At 37.4% G+C, this 20,716-nt stretch overlaps 1 protein-coding gene across 11 annotated transcripts in view; it reads right to left on the reverse strand.

Annotated features, from left to right (window-relative positions):
• Positions 1 to 20,716, reverse strand: part of ifngr2 (interferon gamma receptor 2) — a 149,637-nt gene that overhangs the window by 70,459 nt on the left and 58,462 nt on the right. Inside the window, exons 3-4 of one of the 11 annotated variants that reach the window (XR_009715717.1) lie at positions 1,422 to 2,990; positions 897 to 1,333 (exon numbers count right to left, since the gene is read on the reverse strand). The exons of 9 other annotated variants lie outside the window; for them this stretch is intronic. Coding sequence is in view for 1 of the 2 variants with exons in the window: in XM_061286750.1 (XP_061142734.1) it covers positions 2,261 to 2,990 (730 nt within the window). In the remaining variant the exon portion in view is untranslated. Of the gene's footprint in view, positions 1 to 896; positions 2,991 to 20,716 lie in introns of those variants that run through there. One more of the 11 variants, XM_061286750.1, reaches the window with a different exon arrangement.

Here is a 20,716-nt window from a genome sequence, read left to right on the forward strand (position 1 = left end):
TACCCTCCTCGAAGACACTGCCAGGACAATGGATGGATGGATGGATGGATGGATGGGATGTCGGGTGCCGTCCCTTGTGGGGGGGGTTCTGTCACGACTCGTCCCCGATCATGACTGTGTGCTCGCCCCTCCCTTCCTGTGTGCTCATGTCTGTGGGTTCTGTCCGTGTGTCTGTGTGCTCGCCTCTCCCCTCCTGTGTGCCCATGATTAGTGTGATCATTCTCACCTGCCTCTTGTTACCTGTCTTGTATTTAAGTCCTGTCTGTGTGGCACTCCTTGTCGGATCATTGCTTGTCGGTTGTTGCGTGTTGTGGGTTGTGTGTTAGTGTCACAATGTATTTTTAGTTCCTGTTGCTGTCGTCATGTCCTGCTGTCTTCTTGTTTCACGTCCCGGTCAGTCACTCCAATTATTGTTTTGTTAAGTCGTATCAGTTTGCCTTTTGAGTTCGCCAATAAACCCTGGTCCAGGCTTCATTTGTTTGCCCTGTTCCATTTCCACACTCCGAATCCTGACACTATACAAATAAACTTGACTTGAATTTTCCACACCACAAGGCGCTTCAGGTAAAAAGGTGCAGACTCAATTCGGGGGCTTTTCTGTACTGATGTCTGATGTGTCAAATCAAGCAGACTCTGCCCAAAAAATGGGTGTCAGTAAGTCCACCGCCACTCTATTCCAAAATACCGTTAGACTGACTTTTTTTCAAGGGGAACTTGCAGTACTAACATTATTTTTTAATACAGTGCCAATGATGGGCTCGCTTTACCGTCCCTTTAAATCAGCCATCCCCAACCTTTTTAGCAACATGGACCGGATTATTGTCAGACAACATTTTCATGAATCGGCTTTTAAGGTGTGGCGGATAAATACAACAAAATAAAATGATACGACCGGCTTAAAGAATAGAATAGATCTTTATTGTCATTGTCACACATGTACAACGAAATTTAAAAAGTGCCAACCGATCAGTGCATAAAATAAAAAATAAATAGAATAGAATAAAAATATTTTAAAAAATACTAGTTAAAAACCCACAGAAGAACATACACAGACAATCTTTTTTTTTTAGCAGCATGTAATGTGACTACCGCTGTAGGGTAAAAACTGTTGGCGAATCTGCTAGTCCTTGACCTAATTGATCTGTAGCGTCTGCCTCATGGCAACAGTTCGAAAAGGGAGTGGCCAGGGTGGGAAGTGTCTTTCAGAATGTTCTGTGTTTTTTTGAGACAGCAGGTCCTGTGTAGGTCTTCCAGTGTGGGGAGAGGGCAGCCAACGATCTTCTGTGCTGTGTTGATGACCCCTTGGAGCTTTTTCCTCTGCGCTGCAGTGCAACTGGAGTACCAAACACATATACAGTACGTTAAAGTGCTTTCTATGGAGCAGCGATAGAAGGCCACCAGCAGTCTGTGTAATGCTGTACCTCCTAAGCACCCTTAGGAAGTAGAGTCTCTGCTGGGCCTTTTTTAGCAGCTCAGAGGTGTTCACGCTCCAGGTGAAGTCTTCCTCGATGTGGACACCCAGGTAGCGGAAGGACACCCTCTCCACACAGACCCCGTTGATGATAACTGGTGGAATGTCCGTTTTATTTTTCCTCCTAAAATCAACGACCAGTTCTTGGGTTTAGGAGCAGATTGTTCTCTCCGCACCACTCCGATAGCTGCACCACTTTGTCGCTGTAGGCAGACTCATCCCCCTTTGAGATGAGCCCCACCACAGTGGTGTCATCCGCAAACTTCACGATGGTGTTTCTGCGGTGGGCGGGGGTGCATGTATGTGTGTAGAGCGTGTAAAGCAGTGGGCTCAGTACGCAGCCCTGTGGGGAGCCAGTACCAAGACTGAGAGGTGTGGATGTATGATGGCCCACTCTCACCCTCTGGCTGTGACCCGTCAAGAAGCTCTTAATCCACCTGCAAGTATTGTGTGGAAGTCCCAGGCCCCCCAGTATGTCCACCAGTCTATGGGGGAGGATGGTGTTAAAAGCAGAGCTAAAGTCCTCGAAGAGCATCCGCACATAGCTTCCCGGCTGCTCCAGGTGGGACAGTGCAACGTGGAGGGCTGTAGCTACTGCCTCCTCTGTGGATCTATTTGCCCTGTAGGCAAATTGGTGGGGGTCAAAACCTCTGAGCAGGAGTGATGTAATGTGACCCCATACCAGCTTTTCAAAACACTTCATCACCACCGGGGTGAGTGCGACTGGCCTGTAGTCATTAAGGCTGGTGATATGGCGTTTCTTGGGCAGGGGGACTATAGTGGAGGATTTTAAACAGGATGGGACGGTGGACTCGGTAAGGGACTGGTTGAAGATCTTGTGAAGACTCCAGCCAGCTGATCTGCACAGTCCTTCAGGACACGCCCAGTGACGCCGTCAGGACCCGCAGCCTTGCTCGAGTTGATGGTCCACATCGTGTGCCTCAGCTCGTGCTCCTTCAATATGAGGGTGAAGCTGCTGCGTACTGTGGGATGTGATGTGGCCGCTTCAGGTGGCTCGGACTCGAACCGGGCAAAGAAGGTATTAAGGTCCTCTGCCAGCGAGGCGTCCCCTTCAGCAGCTCCGATGGTGGTTCTGTAGTTGGTGAGATGCTGGACTCCCTGCCACACCTGCTGGCTGTTGTTGCTGTCCAGGTGATCCTCAATCCTCCTCTTATAGGCAAGCTGGGCCTCTATGATGCCTCTCCTCAGGTTGGCTCTGGCTGTGCTGTAGAGAGCCTCATCCTCAGACCTGAGGGACAGGGCGGTGTCCCTCTCCTCCAGCAGCCAATGGACCTCCCGGGTCATCCAGGGCTTCTGGTTGGGGTATATCCGTATAGGTTTGTCCACCGTGACAGTGTCTGTGCAGTGCTTGATATAACACAGAACACTGTCTGTGAACACGTTCAGGTCCCGGTGTTCGAAGATGCCCCAGTTAGTCCTGTCGAAGCAATCCTGCAACTGCTGAGAGGCGCCATCAGACCAGGTTTTAACAGTTTTAGTGATGACAGGAGCTGGTTTCCTGATGGTGGTATATGCAGGGATTAATAGCAGTGACATGCGGTCAGACTGGCCCAGGTGAGGTAGCTGTTTTGCCCTGTAGCCTAGCTTGATGTTGGAGCAGACCTTGTCCAGAGTGTTAACTCCTCTAGTGGCACATTTAACATGCTGCTGGAAACTAGGGAGTGCTGCTTTCAATTCTACATGATTAAAGTCAATAATAACAATGCTACTCTGGTGCCGAAGGAAAGGTTTAGGATTAGAGACGCAGGAGGTGCGTTGTTAAACACTTCACTGAACATACACTCCTAAAACAAGGAATCGGAAGAACAATAATGATAGAGTTTTGCCCACTCTACCTTTTAAGCAAGAACCACACGTGAGACAGTTTGGCCCTTTTATGCTTGCAAGCAGAGAAAGCCATCAGCACCCTATGGGGTACAGAGGTGCTTGAAAGCAGTCTGACTTTCGGTTCTTGCAAGAGAATATTTATTGAGAGAAAGCAGGGTGGGGGTGAGAGTGAACAGATTTCGAGGTTCACCTCTGGAAACTGGTTAATCAGTGCAGAGTGTCTTCGCGCTTTGTTTTACAAGGTTGTGGACAGAGATACTAGTGGAGCATTTTAGATAACTAATGAAGCAAGAATGTTTCCACATCATTTGGAAGATTTCAACAAATGAATGTGGAAAGTTTCAACAAGTCAAGGAAAGGTGGAATGTTTTAACAAAGTTAATGATTCCAGTCAACCCTCCAACATAATCATACGATAAAAATGATTTGTCAACTCGAACAAATAGCTGAAATACGTTAACACAAATACCATGTTCCTAACACACCCTTCAATCCTTAGTTTCAAGGGGGAATTTTGAATACGAACACCACTGTATAATACTAGAATTTGCAATTCCTGAAGGAATTGCGTGTGAAGGTGAAGTTGAATAAATATTGAAGGAATGCTGCAGAATGATGTTGAAACAAGTTGAATCGGTTGAAAAATGTAGAAATGAGAAGGGAAAAAGGAAATATAGTAGAATTGGGTGTGAATTTCAAAATAAAAGATGTGAAGTTTTTGGGAAGTTGCGGAATAGGTAGAAAAATGATGAACAGTTGAAAGTTGGAATAGGTTGAATCGGTTGAAAAATGTAGAAATGAGAAGGGGAAAAAGGAATTGGGTGTGAATTTAAAAATAAAAGATGTGAAGTTTTTGGTAAGTGGGAAGTTGTGGAATAGGTAGAAAAATGATGAACAGTTGAAAGTTGGAATGGGTCTAATCGGTTGAAAAATGTAGAAATGAGAAGGGAAAAGGGAATTGTGTGAATTTCAAAATAAAAAATGTGAAGTTTTTGGGAAGTTGTGGAATAGGTAGAAAAATGATGAACAGTTGAAAGTTGGAATGGGTTGAATCGGTTGAAAAATGTAGAAATTAGAAGGGAAAAAGGAATTGGGTGTGAATTTCAAAACAAAAGATGGGAAGTTTTGGGGAAGTTGTGGAATAGGTAGAAAAATGATGAACAGTTGAAAGTTGGAATGGGTTGAATCGGTTGAAAAATGTAGAAATTAGAGTAGAAAAACGGAATTTTAGAGAATTTTGGTTGAATTTCAAAAGAAAAGATGTGGAGTTTTTGGTAAGTGGGAAGTTGTGGAATAGGTAGGCAAAAGATGAACAGTTGAAAGTTGGAACGAGTTGAATCGGTGGAAAAATGTAGAAGTTAAAAGTGAAAAACGAATTGTTATGAAATTTTGCAAAATTTTGAGCAAATTTTGGTGAAAACGTGAAAATTTTGAATTTGGCAAGTTTGGGAATGTCCCCAATGTGATTTGAATGTGTTGAATTATGTGAATTTCAAACTGGAACAACGTAAATGTGAAATGTTGAATCTGCCATTAAGAATGAATGGGGCAAAAATCGCCATAAATTTGTGAATTATGCGAAAACGGAAAATTTTTGGAACGAAAAAAATGTGAGCAGTGTTGCCATGAATTTTTGGAATACCGTTTTTTTCCGTGTATAGTGCGCAAAATTTAACTAATTTATTGTCCTAAAATCTGGGGTGCGCATTATACATGGGTACAAAAATTTTTTTAATTTTTTTTTTTTAAATTTTTCTATTTTTTTCTTTTTTTTTTTTTTTTTAAGTCCCAATGATCGTCACACACGTAGGGAGGCAATGGGTCCCATTTTTATAGTCTTTGGTATGGTCTTAACTAGGCTGGATGTAATTTTTTTTGTTGGGGTTGATTTCTCCGACTGCCCGTAAACGCACCACCGCGCTCCGTGCGCGCACGGGACAGCAAACGAGCAGGTGATCAAGCAAGCGTCTGATACGAGAGCATTGCGGTCGCATGGAGCGTGTTTGAAGTGAACAGCAGAGAAGAAAGGCAAAGTGTTGTGAAATAAAATGCACAGAACGGATGCGCAAGACACGTCAGCTATATAAAGAGTGAGAGTTGTTTTCTTCCTATTAGTTTCAATTCACAGTTTAATTAGCAGTTTCAATCAGCAAATAACAAAATGCGTATTACAGGTAATAATGTATTTCACAACACTTTGCCTTGTTCCTTTGGTCTCTGCTGTTCATCCTAAAACACAAAGGCGCTCTTTAAGCAATGCGACAGTGAGCGCCCGGCGCGCTGCGGTTGCGCGACCGCACCTAATTAAGCTCCCTGCGCAGTGCGCACTGAGGTCCACTTAAATTTTAGAAAGTACATCAGGACTTTAAAAATATCTTCTAAATTTCAGCGACGGCTCTGTCACAATAATCAACCAGCGCGGTGCAGTTGGGCGGTCGGCGGCGCGCTACGGTTGAGCGTTCTCTCGCGCGCTCTCTCTCTCGCTCTCTCTCGCTCTCGCACACACGCAAACGGGATATCATACGGAGGCCGCCATTACAGATGCGCAGAACGGATGCGCAAGACATGTCAGCTATATAAAGAGCGAGAGTTCAGTTCTCTACCTAAATCCGTATTACAGGTAATATTTTATTTCACAACACTTTGCCTTGTTCCTTTCTTCTCTGCTGTTCACTTCAAACACGCTCCATGCGACCGCAATGCTCTCGTATCAGACGCTTGCTCGATCACCTGCTCGTTTGCTGTCCCGTGCGCGCACGGAGCGCGGTGGTGCGTTTACGGGCAGTCGGAGAAATCAACACCAACAAAAAAAATTACATCCAGCCTAGTTAAGACCATACCAAAGACTATAAAAATGGGACCCATTACCTCCCTGCGTGTGTGACGATCATTGGGACTTAAAAAAAAAAAAAAAAAAATTATTATTTTTTTTTTTAAAAATTCATAAAAATTGGGTGCGTATTATACATGGGTACAAGCTTTTTTCCAGCATCAGCATGCCATTTTTAGGGGTGCGTACTATACATGGGGGCGCACTATACACGGAAAAAAACGGTAAGTGAAAAGTGGAACGGAGTGAATCGGTTGAAGTATGTGGAACTAGTTGAGCGCCAAAAAAGTGGGCAGAAGATGTTGAATAATAACTAGAATTTGCAATTCCTTAAGGAATTGCGTGTGAAGGTGAAGAAGTTGAATAAATATTTAAGGAATGTTGCAGAATGATGTTGAAACGAGTTGAATCTGTTGAAAAATGTAGAAATGAGGAGGGAAAAAGGAACTGGGTGTGAATTTCAAAATAAAAGATGTGAAGTTTTTGTTAAGTGGGAAGTTGTGGAATAGGTAGAAAAATGATGAACAGTTGAAAGTTGGAATGGGTTGAATACGTTGAAAAATGTAGAAATGAGAAGGGAAAAAGGAATTGGGAGTGAATCTCAAAATAAAAGATGTGAAGTTTTTGGTAAGTGGGAAGTTGTGGAATACCGTTTTTTTCCGTGTATAGTGCGCAATATTTTACTAATTTATTGTCCTAAAATCTGGGGTGCGTATTATACATGGGTACAAAGAAAAAAAAAAAAATTTTTTTTTTTTTAAATATTTTTTTTTTTTTTTTTTAAATAAAGTCATGGTACAACAAAACCAACAACAGGACTGACCGACAAAGTCGTGGAACAAAAAGACAGGGTGACATTACCAAAGACAGGAACAGAATGACAGTAACACATGCAATGATCCAACGGTGAGCGAGGGGCAGACAGGACTTAAATACAAAACACGTTACATCGATTGAGGTGACACAGGAAGAGCGGGGTGACACGAACAGAAACTATGGCAACCTAGACACATAGCAAAACTGGGGACGAGACATGAAAAATCTCCCCCGAAATAAAACTCACCTTTCTTCTTGTTTGTTGTCAATCGCGCATCGCATTCAGCCATCCTGCCCAACACACTTAGTAAAATTCATAATTGACGACACATCGTTTGATGCGATGGTGCAATCCTCGATGGTGTGTTATTGTCAAATATTGTTTGTTTTTTAATCTCCATCGCGGACCGGACGTCATACGGAGGCCGCCATTACAGATGCGCAGAACGGTTGCGCAAGACACGTCAGCTATATAAAGAGCGAGAGTTCAGTTCTCCACCTATTAGTTTCAATTCACAGTTTAATTAGCAGTTTCAATCAGCAAATAACAAAATGCGTATTACAGGTAATATTTTATTTCACAACACTTTGCCTTGTTCCTTTCGTCTCTGCTGTTCATTTCAAACACGCTCCATACGACCGCAATGCTCTTGTATCAGACGCTCGCTCGATCACCTGCTAGTTTGCCGTCTGCCACAATGTACCCTACACAAATCCGAAACATTTGTTGCGGCTCCGAGTCACGACGAGGGGCAAGTTTTGGTTTCCAAGGGTGTTTTTATTCCTCTTCAACGTCTCTCCCATACAGAGCCGCCGTGTGCGCACGGAGCGCGGTGGTGCGTTTAGGGGCAGTCGGAGAAATCAACGCAACAAAAAAAATGACATCCAGCCTAGTTAAGACCATACCAAAGACTTTAAAAATGGGACCCATTGCCTCCCTGCGTGTGTGACGATCTTTGGGACTTAAAAAAAAAAAAAAAAAAAATTAAAAAAAAATTAAAAAAAATTCATAAAAATTGGGTGCGTATTATACATGGGTACAAGCTTTTTTCCAGCATCAGCATGCCATTGTTAGGGGTGCGTACTATACATGGGGGCGCACTATACATGGAAAAAAACGGTAGGTAGAAAAATGATGAACAGTTGAAAGTTGGAATGGGTTGAATCGGTTGAAAAATGTAGAAATGAGAAGGGAAATTGGGTGTTAATTTCAAAATAAAAGAAGTGAAGTTTTTGGTAAGTGGGAAGTTGTTGAATAGGTAGAAAAATGATGAACAGTTGAAAGTTGGAATGGGTTGAATTGGTTGAAAAATGTAGAAATTAGAGTAGAAAAAAGGAAATTTTAGAGAATTTTGGTTGAATTTCAAAATAAAAGATGTGAAGTTTTTGGTAAGTGGGAAGTTGTGGAATAGGTAGAGAAAAGATGAACAGTTGAAAGTTGGAATGGGTTGAATCGGTTGAAAAATGTAGAAATGAGAAGGGAAAAGGGAAAAAGGAATTGGGTGTGAATTTCAAAATAAAAGATGAAAACCTGAAAATGTTGAATTTGGCAAGTTTGGGAATGTCCCCAATGTGATTTGAATGTGTTGAATTATGTGAATTTCAAACTGGAACACAGAAATGTGAAATGTTGAATCTGCCATTAAGAATGAATGGGGCAAAATTCGCCGTAAATTTGTGAATTTTGCGAAAACGGAAAATTTTTGGAAGGAGAAAAATGTGAGCAGACGTGCCATGAATATTTGGAATAAGTGAAAAGTGGAATGGAGTGAATAGGTTGAAGTATGTGGAAGTAGTTAAGCGTCAAAAAAGTGAGCGGAAGTTGAATAATAACTAGAATTTGCAATTCCTGAAGGAATTGCGTGTGAAGGTGAAGAAGTTGAATAAATATTTAAGGAATGTTGAAGAATGATGTTGAAACGAGTTGAATCGGTTGAAAAATGTAGAAATGAGAAGGGAAAAAGGAATTGGGTGTGAATTTCAAAATAAAAGATGTGAAGTTTTTGGGAAGTTGTGGAATAGGTAGAAAAATGATGAACAGTTGAAAGTTGGAATGGGTTGAATCGGTTGAAAAATGTAGAAATGAGAAGGGAAAAAGGAATTGGGTGTGAATTTCAAAATAAAAGATCTGAAGTTTTTGGTAAGTGGGAAGTTGTGGAATAGGTAGAAGAATGATGAACAGTTGAAAGTTGGAATGGGTTGAATCGGTAGAAAAATGTAGAAATGAGAAGGGAAAAAGGAATTGGGTGTGAATTTCAAAATAAAAGATGTGAAGTTTTTGGTAAGTGGGAAGTTGTGGAATAGGTAGAAAAAGGATGAACAGTTGAAAGTTGGAATGGGTTGAATCGGTTGAAAAATGTAGAAATGAGAAGGGAAAAAGGAATTGGGTGTGAATTTCAAAATAAAAGATGTGAAGTTTTTGGGAAGTGGGAAGTTGTGGAATAGGTAGGCAAAAGATAAACAGTTGAAAGTTGGAATGGGATGAATCGGTTGAAAAATGTAGAAATGAGAAGGGAAAAAGGAATTGGGTGTGAATTTCAAAATAAAAGATGTGAGGTTTTTGGGAAGTTGTGGAATAGGTAGAAAAATGATGAAGAGTTGAAAGTTGGAATGGGTTGAATCGGTTGAAAAATGTAGAAATGAGAAGGGAAAAAGGAATTGGGTGTGAATTTCAAAATAAAAGAAGTGAAGTTTTTGGTAAGTTGGAAGTTCTTGAATAGGTAGAAAAATGATGAACAGTTGAAAGTTGGAATGGGTTGAATCGGTTGAAAAATGTAGAAATTAGAGTAGAAAAAAGGAAATTTTAGAGAATTTTGGTTGAATTTCAAAATAAAAGATGTGAAGTTTTTGGTAAGTGGGAAGTTGTGGAATAGGTAGAGAAAAGATGAACAGTTGAAAGTTGGAATGGGTTGAATCGGTTGAAAAATGTAGAAATGAGAAGGGAAAAGGGAAAAAGGAATTGGGTGTGAATTTCAAAATAAAAGATGAAAACGTGAAAATGTTGAATTTGGCAAGTTTGGGAATGTCCCCAATGTGATTTGAATGTGTTGAATGATGTGAATTTCAAACTGGAAGAACGTAAATGTGAAATGTTGAATCTGCCATTAAGAATGAATGGGGCAAAATTCGCCGTGAATTTGGGAATTTTGCGAAAACGGAAAATTTTTGGAAGGAAAAAAATCTAAGCAGTGTTGCCATGAATATTTGGAATAAGTGAAAAGTGGAATGGAGTGAATCGGTTGAAGTATGTGGAAGTAGTTAAGCGCCGAAAAAGTGAGCGGAATAAGTTGAATAATAACTAGAATTTGCAATTCCTGAAGGAATTGCGTGTGAAGGTGAAGAAGTTGAATAAATATTTAAGGAATGTTGCAGAATGATGTTGAAACGAGTTGAATCGGTTGAAAAATGTATAAATGAGAAGGGAAAAGGAACTGGGTGTGAATTTCAAAATAAAAGATGTGAAGTTTTTGGTAAGTTGTGGAATAGGAAAAAAACTGATGAACAGTTGAAAGTTGGAATGGGTTGAATCGGTTGAAAAATGTAGAAATGAGAAGGGAAAAAGGAAATGGGTGTGAATTTCAAAATAAAAGACGTGAAGTTTTTGGTAAGTGGGAAGTTGTGGAATAGGTAGAAAAAGTGATGAACAGTTGAAAGTTGGAATGGGTTGAATCGGTTGAAAAATGTAGAAATGAGAAGGGAAAAAGGAAGTGGGTGTGAATTTCAAAATAAAAGATGTGAAGTTTTTGGTAAGTGGGAAGTTGTGGAATAGGTAGAAAAATGATGAACAGTTGAAAGTTGGAATGGGTTGAATCGGTTGAAAAATGTAGAAATGAGAAGGAAAAAAGGAATTGGGAGTGAATTTCAAAATAAAAGATGTGAAGTTTTTGGTAAGTGGGAATTTGTGGAATAGGTAGAAAAATGATGAACAGTTGAAAGTTGGAATGGGTTGAATCGGTTGAAAAATGTAGAAATGAGAAGGGAAAAAGGAAGTGGGTGTGAATTTCAAAATAAAAGATGTGAAGTTTTTGGGAAGTTGTGGAATAGGTAAAGAAATGATGAACAGTTGAAAGTTGGAATGGGTTGAATCGGTTGAAAAATGTAGAAATTAGAGTAGAAAAACGAAATTTTAGAGAATTTTGGTTGAATTTCAAAATAAAAGATGTGAAGTTTTTGGTAAGTGGGAAGTTGTGGAATAGGTAGGCAAAAGATGAATAGTTGAAAGTTGGAACGAGTTGAATCGGTGGAAAAATGTAGAAGTTAGAAGTGAAAAAGGAAATTTTATGAAATTTTGCAACATTTTATGCAAATATTAAAAGTGAAAACGTGAAAATTTTGAATTTGGGAAGTTTGGGAATGTCCCCAATGTGATTTGAATGTGTTGAATGAGGTGAATTTCAAACTGGAACAACGTAAATGTGAAATGTTGAATCTGCCATTAAGAATGAATGGGGCAAAAATCGCCATAAATTTATGAATTATGCGAAAACGGAAAATTTTTGGAATGAGAAAAATGTGAGCACACTTGCCATGAATATTTGGAATAAGTGAAAAGTGGAATGGAGTGAATCGGTTGAAGTATGTGGAAGTAGTTAAGCACCAAAAAAGTGGGCAGAATAAGTAGAATAATAATAAAGGACAGGAATAACAATAGTGTGAAGGTCTTCACCTTCACACTAACTAGAATTTGCAATTCCTGAAGGAATTGCGTGTGAAGGTGAAGAAGAAGTTGAATAAATATTTAAGGAATGTTGCAGAATGATGTTGAAACGAGTTGAATCGGTTGAAAAATGTAGAAATGAGAAGGGAAAAGGAACTGGGTGTGAATTTCAAAATAAAAGATGTGAAGTTTTTGGTAAGTTGTGGAATAGGAAAAAAACTGATGAACAGTTGAAAGTTGGAATGGGTTGAATCGGTTGAAAAATGTAGAAATGAGAAGGGAAAAAGGAAATGGGTGTGAATTTCAAAATAAAAGACGTGAAGTTTTTGGTAAGTGGGAAGTTGTGGAATAGGTAGAAAAAGTGATGAACAGTTGAAAGTTGGAATGGGTTGAATCGGTTGAAAAATGTAGAAATGAGAAGGGAAAAAGGAAGTGGGTGTGAATTTCAAAATAAAAGATGTGAAGTTTTTGGTAAGTGGGAAGTTGTGGAATAGGTAGAAAAATGATGAACAGTTGAAAGTTGGAATGGGTTGAATCGGTTGAAAAATGTAGAAATGAGAAGGAAAAAAGGAATTGGGAGTGAATTTCAAAATAAAAGATGTGAAGTTTTTGGTAAGTGGGAATTTGTGGAATAGGTAGAAAAATGATGAACAGTTGAAAGTTGGAATGGGTTGAATCGGTTGAAAAATGTAGAAATGAGAAGGGAAAAAGGAAGTGGGTGTGAATTTCAAAATAAAAGATGTGAAGTTTTTGGTAAGTGGGAAGTTGTGGAATAGGTAGAAAAATGATGAACAGTTGAAAGTTGGAATGGGTTGAATCGGTTGAAAAATGTAGAAATGAGAAGGGAAAAAGGAAATATTGGTGAATTGGATGTGAATTTCAAAATAAAAGATGAAAACGTGAAAATGTTGAATTTGGCAAGTTTGGGAATGTCCCCAATGTGATTTGAATGTGTTGAATTATGTGAATTTCAAACTGGAACAACATAAATGTGAAATGTTGAATCTGCCATTAAGAATGAATGGGGCAAAAATCGCCGCAAATTTGTGAATTTTGCGAAAACGGAAAATTTTTGGAACGAGAAAAATATGAGCACCCATGCCATGAATATTTGGAATAAGTGAAAAGTGGAATGGAGTGAATCGGTTGAAGTATGTGGAAGTAGTTAATCAGCGAAAAAGTGAGCGGAATAAGTTGAATAATAATAATAATAATAATAATAAAGGACAGGAATAACAATAGTGTGAAGGTCTTCACCTTCACACTAATAATAAAGTACAGGAATAACAATAGTGTGAAGGTCTTCACCTTCACACTAACTAGAATTTGCAATTCCTGAAGGAATTGCGTGTGAAGGTGAAGAAGTTGAATAAATATTTAAGGAATGTTGCAGAATGATGTTGAAACGAGTTGAATCGGTTGAAAAATGTAGAAATGAGAAGGGAAAAAGGAACTGGGTGTGAATTTCAAAATAAAAGATATGAAGTTTTTGTTAAATTGTGGAATAGGTAAAGAAATGATGAACAGTTGAAAGTTGGAATGGGTTGAATCGGTTGAAAAATGTAGAAATGAGAAGGGAAAAAGGAATTGGGTATGAATTTCAAAATAAAAGACCTGAAGTTTTCGGTAAGTTGGAAGTTGTGGAATAGGTAGAAAAATGATGAACAGTTGAAAGTTGGAATGGGTTGAATCGGTTGAAAAATGTAGAAATGAGAAGGGAAAAAGGAATTGGGTGGGAATTTCAAAATAAAAGATGTGAAATTTTTGGTAAGTGGGAAGTTGTGGAATAGGTAGAAAAATGATGAACAGTTGAAAGTTGGAATGGGTTGAATCGGTTGAAAAATGTAGAAATGAGAAGGGAAAACGGAATTGGGCGTGAATTTCAAAATAAAAGATGTGAATTTTTTGGTAAGTGGGAAGTTGTGGAATAAGTAGAAAAATGATGAACAGTTGAAAGTTGGAACGGGTTGAATCGGTTGAAAAATGTAGAAATGAGAAGGGAAAAAGGAATTGGGTGTGAATTTCAAAATAAAAGATGTGAAGTTTTTGGTAAGTGGGAAGTTGTGGAATAGGTAGAAAAATGATGAACAGTTGAAAGTTGGAATGGGTTGAATTGGTTGAAAAATGTAGAAATGGGAAGGGAAAAAGGAATTGGGAGTGAATTTCAAAATAAAAGATGTGAAGTATTTGGTAAGTTGTGGAATAGGTAGAAAAATGATGAACAGTTGAAAGTTGGAATGGGTTGAATCGGTTGAAAAATGTAGAAATGAGAAGGGAAAAAGGAATTGGGCGTGAATTTCAAAATAAAAGATGTGAATTTTTTGGTAAGTGGGAAGTTGTGGAATAAGTAGAAAAATGATGAACAGTTGAAAGTTGGAATGGGTTGAATCGGTTGAAAAATGTAGAAATGAGAAGGGAAAAGGAAATTGGGCGTGAATTTCAAAATAAAAGATGTGAATTTTTTGGTAAGTGGGAAGTTGTGGAATAAGTAGAAAAATGATGAACAGTTGAAAGTTGGAACGGGTTGAATCGGTTGAAAAATGTAGAAATGAGAAGGGAAAAAGGAATTGGGTGTGAATTTCAAAATAAAAGATGTGAAGTTTTTAGTAAGTGGGAAGTTGTGGAATAGGTAGAAAAATGATGAACAGTTGAAAGTTGGAATGGGTTGAATTGGTTGAAAAATGTAGAAATGAGAAGGGAAAAAGGAATTGGGAATGAATTTCAAAATAAAAGATGTGAAGTATTTGGTAAGTTGTGGAATAGGTAGAAAAATGATGAACAGTTGAAAGTTGGAATGGGTTGAATCGGTTGAAAAATGTAGAAATGAGAGTAGAAAAAGGAAATTTTAGAGAATTTTGGTTGAATTTCAAAATAAAAGATGTGAAGTTTTTGGTAAGTGGGAAGTTGTGGAATAGGTAGGCAAAAGATGAATAGTTGAAAGTTGGAACGAGTTGAATCGGTGGAAAAATGTAGAAGTTAGAAGTGAAAAACGAAATTTTATGAAATTTTGCAAAATATTATGCAAATTTTAAAAGTGAAAACGTGAAAAATTGTAATTTGGCAAGTTTGGGAATGTCCCCAATGTGATTTGAATGTGTTGAATCATGTGAATTTGAAACTGGAACAACGTAAATGTGAAATGTTGAATCTGCCATTAAGAATGAATGGGGCAAAAATCGCCATAAATTTGTGAATTATGCGAAAACGGAAAATTTTTGGAACGAGAAAAATGTGAGCACCCATGCCATGAATTTTTGGAATAAGTGAAAAGTGGAATGGAGTGAATCGGTTGAAGTATGTGGAAGTAGTTAATCAGCGAAAAAGTGAGCGGAATAAGTTGAATAATAATAATAAAGTACAGGAATAACAATAGTGTGAAGGTCTTCACCTTCACACTAACTAGAATTTGCAATTCCTGAAGGAATTGCGTGTGAAGGTGAAGAAGTTGAATAAATATTGAAGGAATGCTGCAGAATGATGTTGAAACGAGTTGAATCGGTTGAAAAATGTGGAAATGAGAAGGGAAAAAGGAAATGGGTGTGAATTTCAAAATAAAAGATGTGAAGTTTTTGTTAAGTTGTGGAATAGGTAAAGAAATGATGAACAGTTGAAAGTTGGAATGGGTTGAAAAATGTAGAAATGAGAAGGGAAAAAGGAATTGGTTGTGAATTTCAAAATAAAAGAAGTGAAGTTTTTGGTAAGTGGGAAGTTGTTGAATAGGTAGAGAAAAGATGAACAGTTGAAAGTTGGAATGGGTTGAATCGGTTGAAAAATGTAGAAATTAGAGTAGAAAAAAGGAAATTTTAGAGAATTTTGGTTGAATTTCAAAATAAAAGATGTGAAGTTTTTGGTAAGTGGGAAGTTGTGGAATAGGTAGAGAAAAGATGAACAGTTGAAAGTTGGAATGGGTTGAATCGGTTGAAAAATGTAGAAATGAAAAGGGAAAAGGGAAAAAGGAATTGTGTGTGAATTTCAAAATAAAAGATGAAAACGTGAAAACGTTGAATTTGGCAAGTTTGGGAATGTCCCCAATGTGATTTGAATGTGTTGAATTATGTGAATTTCAAACTGGAAGAACGTAAATGTGAAATGTTGAATCTGCCATTAAGAATGAATGGGGCGAAAATCGCCGTAAATTTGTGAATTTTGCGAAAACGGAAAATTTTTGGAACGAGAAAAATGTGAGCGCCCATGCCATGAATATTTGGAATAAGTGAAAAGTGGAATGGAGTGAATCGGTTGAAGTATGTGGAAGTAGTTAAGCACCAAAAAAGTGGGCAGAATAAGTAGAATAATAACTAGAATTTGCAATTCCTGAAGGAATTGCGTGTGAAGGTGAAGAAGTTGAATAAATATTGAAGGAATGCTGCAGAATGATGTTGAAACGAGTTGAATCGGTTGAAAAATGTGGAAATGAGAAGGGAAAAAGGAAATGGGTGTGAATTTCAAAATAAAAGATGTGAAGTTTTTGGTAAGTGGGAAGTTGTTGAATAGGTAGAGAAAAGATGAACAGTTGAAAGTTGGAATGGGTTGAATCGGTTGAAAAATGTAGAAATTAGAAGGGAAAAAGGAATTGGGCGTGAATTTCAAAATAAAAGATGTGAAGTTTTTGGTAAGTGGGAAGTTGTGGAATAGGTAGAAAAATGATGAACAGTTGAAAGTTGGAATGGGTTGAATCGGTTGAAAAATGTAGAAATGAGAAGGGAAAAAGGAATTGAGTGTGAATTTCAAAATAAAAGAAGTGAAGTTTTTGGTAAGTGGGAAGTTGTTGAATAGGTAGAGAAAAGATGAACAGTTGAAAGTTGGAATGGGTTGAATCGGTTGAAAAATGTAGAAATTAGAGTAGAAAAAGGAAATTTTAGGGAATTTTGGTTGAATTTCAAAATAAAAGATGTGAAGTTTTTGGTAAGTGGGAAGTTGTGGAATAGGTAGAGAAAAGATGAACAGTGGAAAGTTGGAATGGGTTGAATCGGTTGAAAAATGTAGAAATGAGAAAGGAAAAGGGAAAAAGGAATTGGGTGTGAATTTCAAAATAAAAGATGAAAACGTGAAAATGTTGAATTTGGCAAGTTTGGGAATGTCCCCAATGTGATTTGAATGTGTTGAATGAGGTGAATTTCAAACTGGAACAACGTAAATGTGAAATGTTGAATCTGCCATTAAGAATGAATGGGGCAAAAATCGCCATAAATTTATGAATTATGCGAAAACGGAAAATTTTTGGAATGAGAAAAATGTGAGCACACTTGCCATGAATATTTGGAATAAGTGAAAAGTGGAATGGAGTGAATCGGTTGAAGTATGTGGAAGTAGTTAAGCACCAAAAAAGTGGGCAGAATAAGTAGAATAATAATAAAGGACAGGAATAACAATAGTGTGAAGGTCTTCACCTTCACACTAATAACTAGAATTTGCAATTCCTGAAGGAATTGCGTGTGAAGGTGAAGAAGTTGAATAAATATTGAAGGAATGTTGCAGAATGATGTTGAAACGAGTTGAATCGGTTGAAAACTGTAGTAATGAGAAGGGAAAAAGGAATTGGGTGTGAATTTCAAAATAAAAGATGTGAAATTTTTGGTAAGTTGTGGAATAGGTAGAAAAAAGATGAATAGTTGAAAGTTGAAATGGGTTGAATCGGTTGAAAAATGTAGAAATGAGAAGGGAAAAAGGAATTGGGTGTGAATTTCAAAATAAAAGATGTGAAGTTTTTGGTAAGTGGGAAGTTGTGGAATAGGTAGAAAAATGATGAACAGTTGAAAGTTGGAATGGGTTGAATGGGTTGAAAAATGTAGAAATGAGAAGGGAAAAGGGAATTGGGTGTGAATTTCAAAATAAAAGATGTGAAGTTTTTGGTAAGTGGGAAGTTGTGGAATAGGTAGAAAAATGATGAACAGTTGAAAGTTGGAATGGGTTGAATCGGTTGAAAAATGTAGAAATGAGAAGGGAAAAGGGAATTGGGTGTGAATTTCAAAATAAAAGATGTGAAGTTTTTGGTAAGTTGTGGAATAGGTAGAAAAAAGATGAACAGTTGAAAGTTGGAATGGGTTGAATCGGTTAAAAAATGTAGAAATTAGAACGGAAAAAGGAATTGGGTGTGAATTTCAAAATAAAAGAAGTGAAGTTTTTGGTAAGTGGGAAGTTGTTGAATAGGTAGAAAAATGATGAACAGTTGAAAGTTGGAATGGGTTGAATCGGTTGAAAAATGTAGAAATTAGAGTAGAAAAAAGGAAATTTTAGAGAATTTTGGTTGAATTTCAAAATAAAAGATGTGAAGTTTTTGGTAAGTGGGAAGTTGTGGAATAAGTAGAGAAAAGATGAACAGTTGAAAGTTGGAATGGGTTGAATCGGTTGAAAAATGTAGAAATGAGAAGGGAAAAGGGAAAAAGGAATTGGGTGTGAATTTCAAAATAAAAGATGAAAACGTGAAAATGTTGAATTTGGCAAGTTTGGGAATGTGCCCAATGTGATTTGAATGTGTTGAATGATGTGAATTTCAAACTGGAACAACGTAAATGTGAAATGTTGAATCTGCCATTAAGAATGAATGGGGCAAAATTCGCCGTAAATTTGTGAATTTTGCGAAAACGGAAAATTTTTGGAAGGAAAAAAAAGTGAGCAGATGTGCCATGAATATTTGGAATAAGTGAAAAGTGGAATGGAGTGAATAGGTTGAAGTATGTGGAAGTAGTTAAGCGTCAAAAAAGTGAGCGGAAGTTGAATAATAATAATAATAACTAGAATTTGCAATTCCTGAAGGAATTGCGTGTGAAGGTGAAGAAGTTGAATAAATATTGAAGGAATGTTGTAGAATGATGTTGAAACGAGTTGAATCTGTCGAAAAATGTAGAAATGAGAAGGGAAAAAGGAACTGGGTGTGAATTTCAAAATAAAAGATGTGAAGTTTTTGTTAAGTTGTGGAATAGGTAAAGAAATGATGAACAGTTGAAAGTTGGAATGGGTTGAATCGGTTGAAAAATGTAGAAATGAGAAGGGAAAAAGGAATTGGGTGTGAATTTCAAAATAAAAGATGTGAAGTTTATGGTAAGTGGGAAGTTGTGGAATAGGTAGAAAAATGATGAACAGTTGAAAGTTGGAATGGGTTGAATCGGTTGAAAAATGTGGAAATGAGAAGGGAAAAAGGAAATATTGGAGAATTGGGTGTGAATTTCAAAATAAAAGATGTGAATTTTTTGGTAAGTGGGAAGTTGTGGAATAGGTAGTAAATTGATGAACAGTTGAAAATTGGAATGGATTGAATCGGTTGAAAAATGTAGAAATGAGAAGGGAAAAAGGAAATATTAGTGAATTGGGTGTGAATTTCAAAATAAAAGATGAAAACGTGAAAATTTTGAATTTGGGAAGTTTGGGAATGTCCCCAATGTGATTTGAATGTGTTGAATTATGTGAATTTCAAACTGGAAGAACGTAAATGTGAAATGTTGAATCTGCCATTAAGAATGAATGGGGCGAAAATCGCCGTAAATTTGTGAATTTTGCGAAAACGGAAAATTTTTGGAACGAGAAAAATGTGAGCACCCATGTCATGAATATTTGGAATAAGTGAAAAGTGGAACGGAGTGAATCGGTTGAAGTATGTGGAAGTAGTTAATGGACAAAAAAGTGAGCGGAAGATGTTGAATAATAACTAGAATTTGCAATTCCTGAAGGAATTGCGTGTGAAGGTGAAGAAGTTGAATAAATATTTAAGGAATGTTCCTGAATGATGTTGAAACGAGTTGAATCGGTTGAAAAATGTAGAAATGAGAAGTGAAAAAGGAAGTGGGTGTGAATTTCAAAATAAAAGATGTGAAGTTTTTGGTAAGTTGTGGAATAGGTAGAAAAATGATGAACAGTTGAAAGTTGGAATGGGTTGAATCGGTTGAAAAATGTAGAAATGAGAAGGGAAAAATGAATTGGGTGTGAATTTCAAAATAAAAGACGTGAAGTTTTTGGTAAGTGGGAAGTTGTGGAATAGGTAGAAAAATGACAGTTGAAAGTTGGAATGGGTTGAATCGGTTGAAAAATGTAGAAATGAGAAGGGAAAAGGAAATTGTGTGAATTTCAAAATAAAAGAAGTGAAGTTTTTGGTAAGTGGGAAGTTGTTGAATAGGTAGAAAAATGATGAACAGTTGAAAGTTGGAATGGGTTGAATCGGTTGAAAAATGTAGAAATGAGAAGGGGAAAAGGAAATATTGGTGAATTGGGTGTGAATTTCAAAATAAAAGATGTGAAGTTTTTGGTAAGTTGTGGAATAGGAAAAAAAATGATGAACAGTTGAAAGTTGGAATGGGTTGAATGGGTTGAAAAATGTAGAAATGAGAACGGAAAAAGGAAATGGGTGTGAATTTCAAAATAAAAGACGTGAAATTTTTGGTAAGTGGGAAGTTGTGGAATAGGTAGAAAAATGATGAACAGTTGAAAGTTGGAATGGGTTGAATCGGTTGAAAAATGTAGAAATGAGAAGGGAAAAAGGAATTGGGTGTGAATTTCAAAATAAAAGATGTGAAGTTTTTGGTAAGTGGGAAGTTGTGGAATAGGTAGAAGAATGATGAACAGTTGAAAGTTGGAATGGGTTGAATCGGTTGAAAAATGTAGAAATGAGAAGGGAAAAAGGAATTGGGTGTGAATTTCAAAATAAAAGATGTGAAGTTTTTGGGAAGTGGGAAGTTGTGGAATAGGTAGAAAAATGATGAACAGTTGAAAGTTGGAATGGGTTGAATCGGTTGAAAAATGTAGAAATGAGAAGGGAAAAGGGAATTGGGTGTGAATTTCAAAATAAAAGATGTGAAGTTTTTGGTAAGTTGTGGAATAGGTAGAAAAAAGATGAACAGTTGAAAGTTGGAATGGGTTGAATCGGTTAAAAAATGTAGAAATTAGAAGGGAAAAAGGAATTGGGTGTGAATTTCAAAATAAAAGAAGTGAAGTTTTTGGTAAGTGGGAAGTTGTTGAATAGGTAGAAAAATGATGAACAGTTGAAAGTTGGAATGGGTTGAATCGGTTGAAAAATGTAGAAATTAGAGTAGAAAAAAGGAAATTTTAGAGAATTTTGGTTGAATTTCAAAATAAAAGATGTGAAGTTTTTGGTAAGTGAGAA

Source organism: Syngnathus typhle, linkage group LG9 (genome assembly GCF_033458585.1).
Source record: "Syngnathus typhle isolate RoL2023-S1 ecotype Sweden linkage group LG9, RoL_Styp_1.0, whole genome shotgun sequence".
Classification (NCBI taxonomy): Eukaryota; Metazoa; Chordata; class Actinopteri; order Syngnathiformes; family Syngnathidae; genus Syngnathus; species Syngnathus typhle.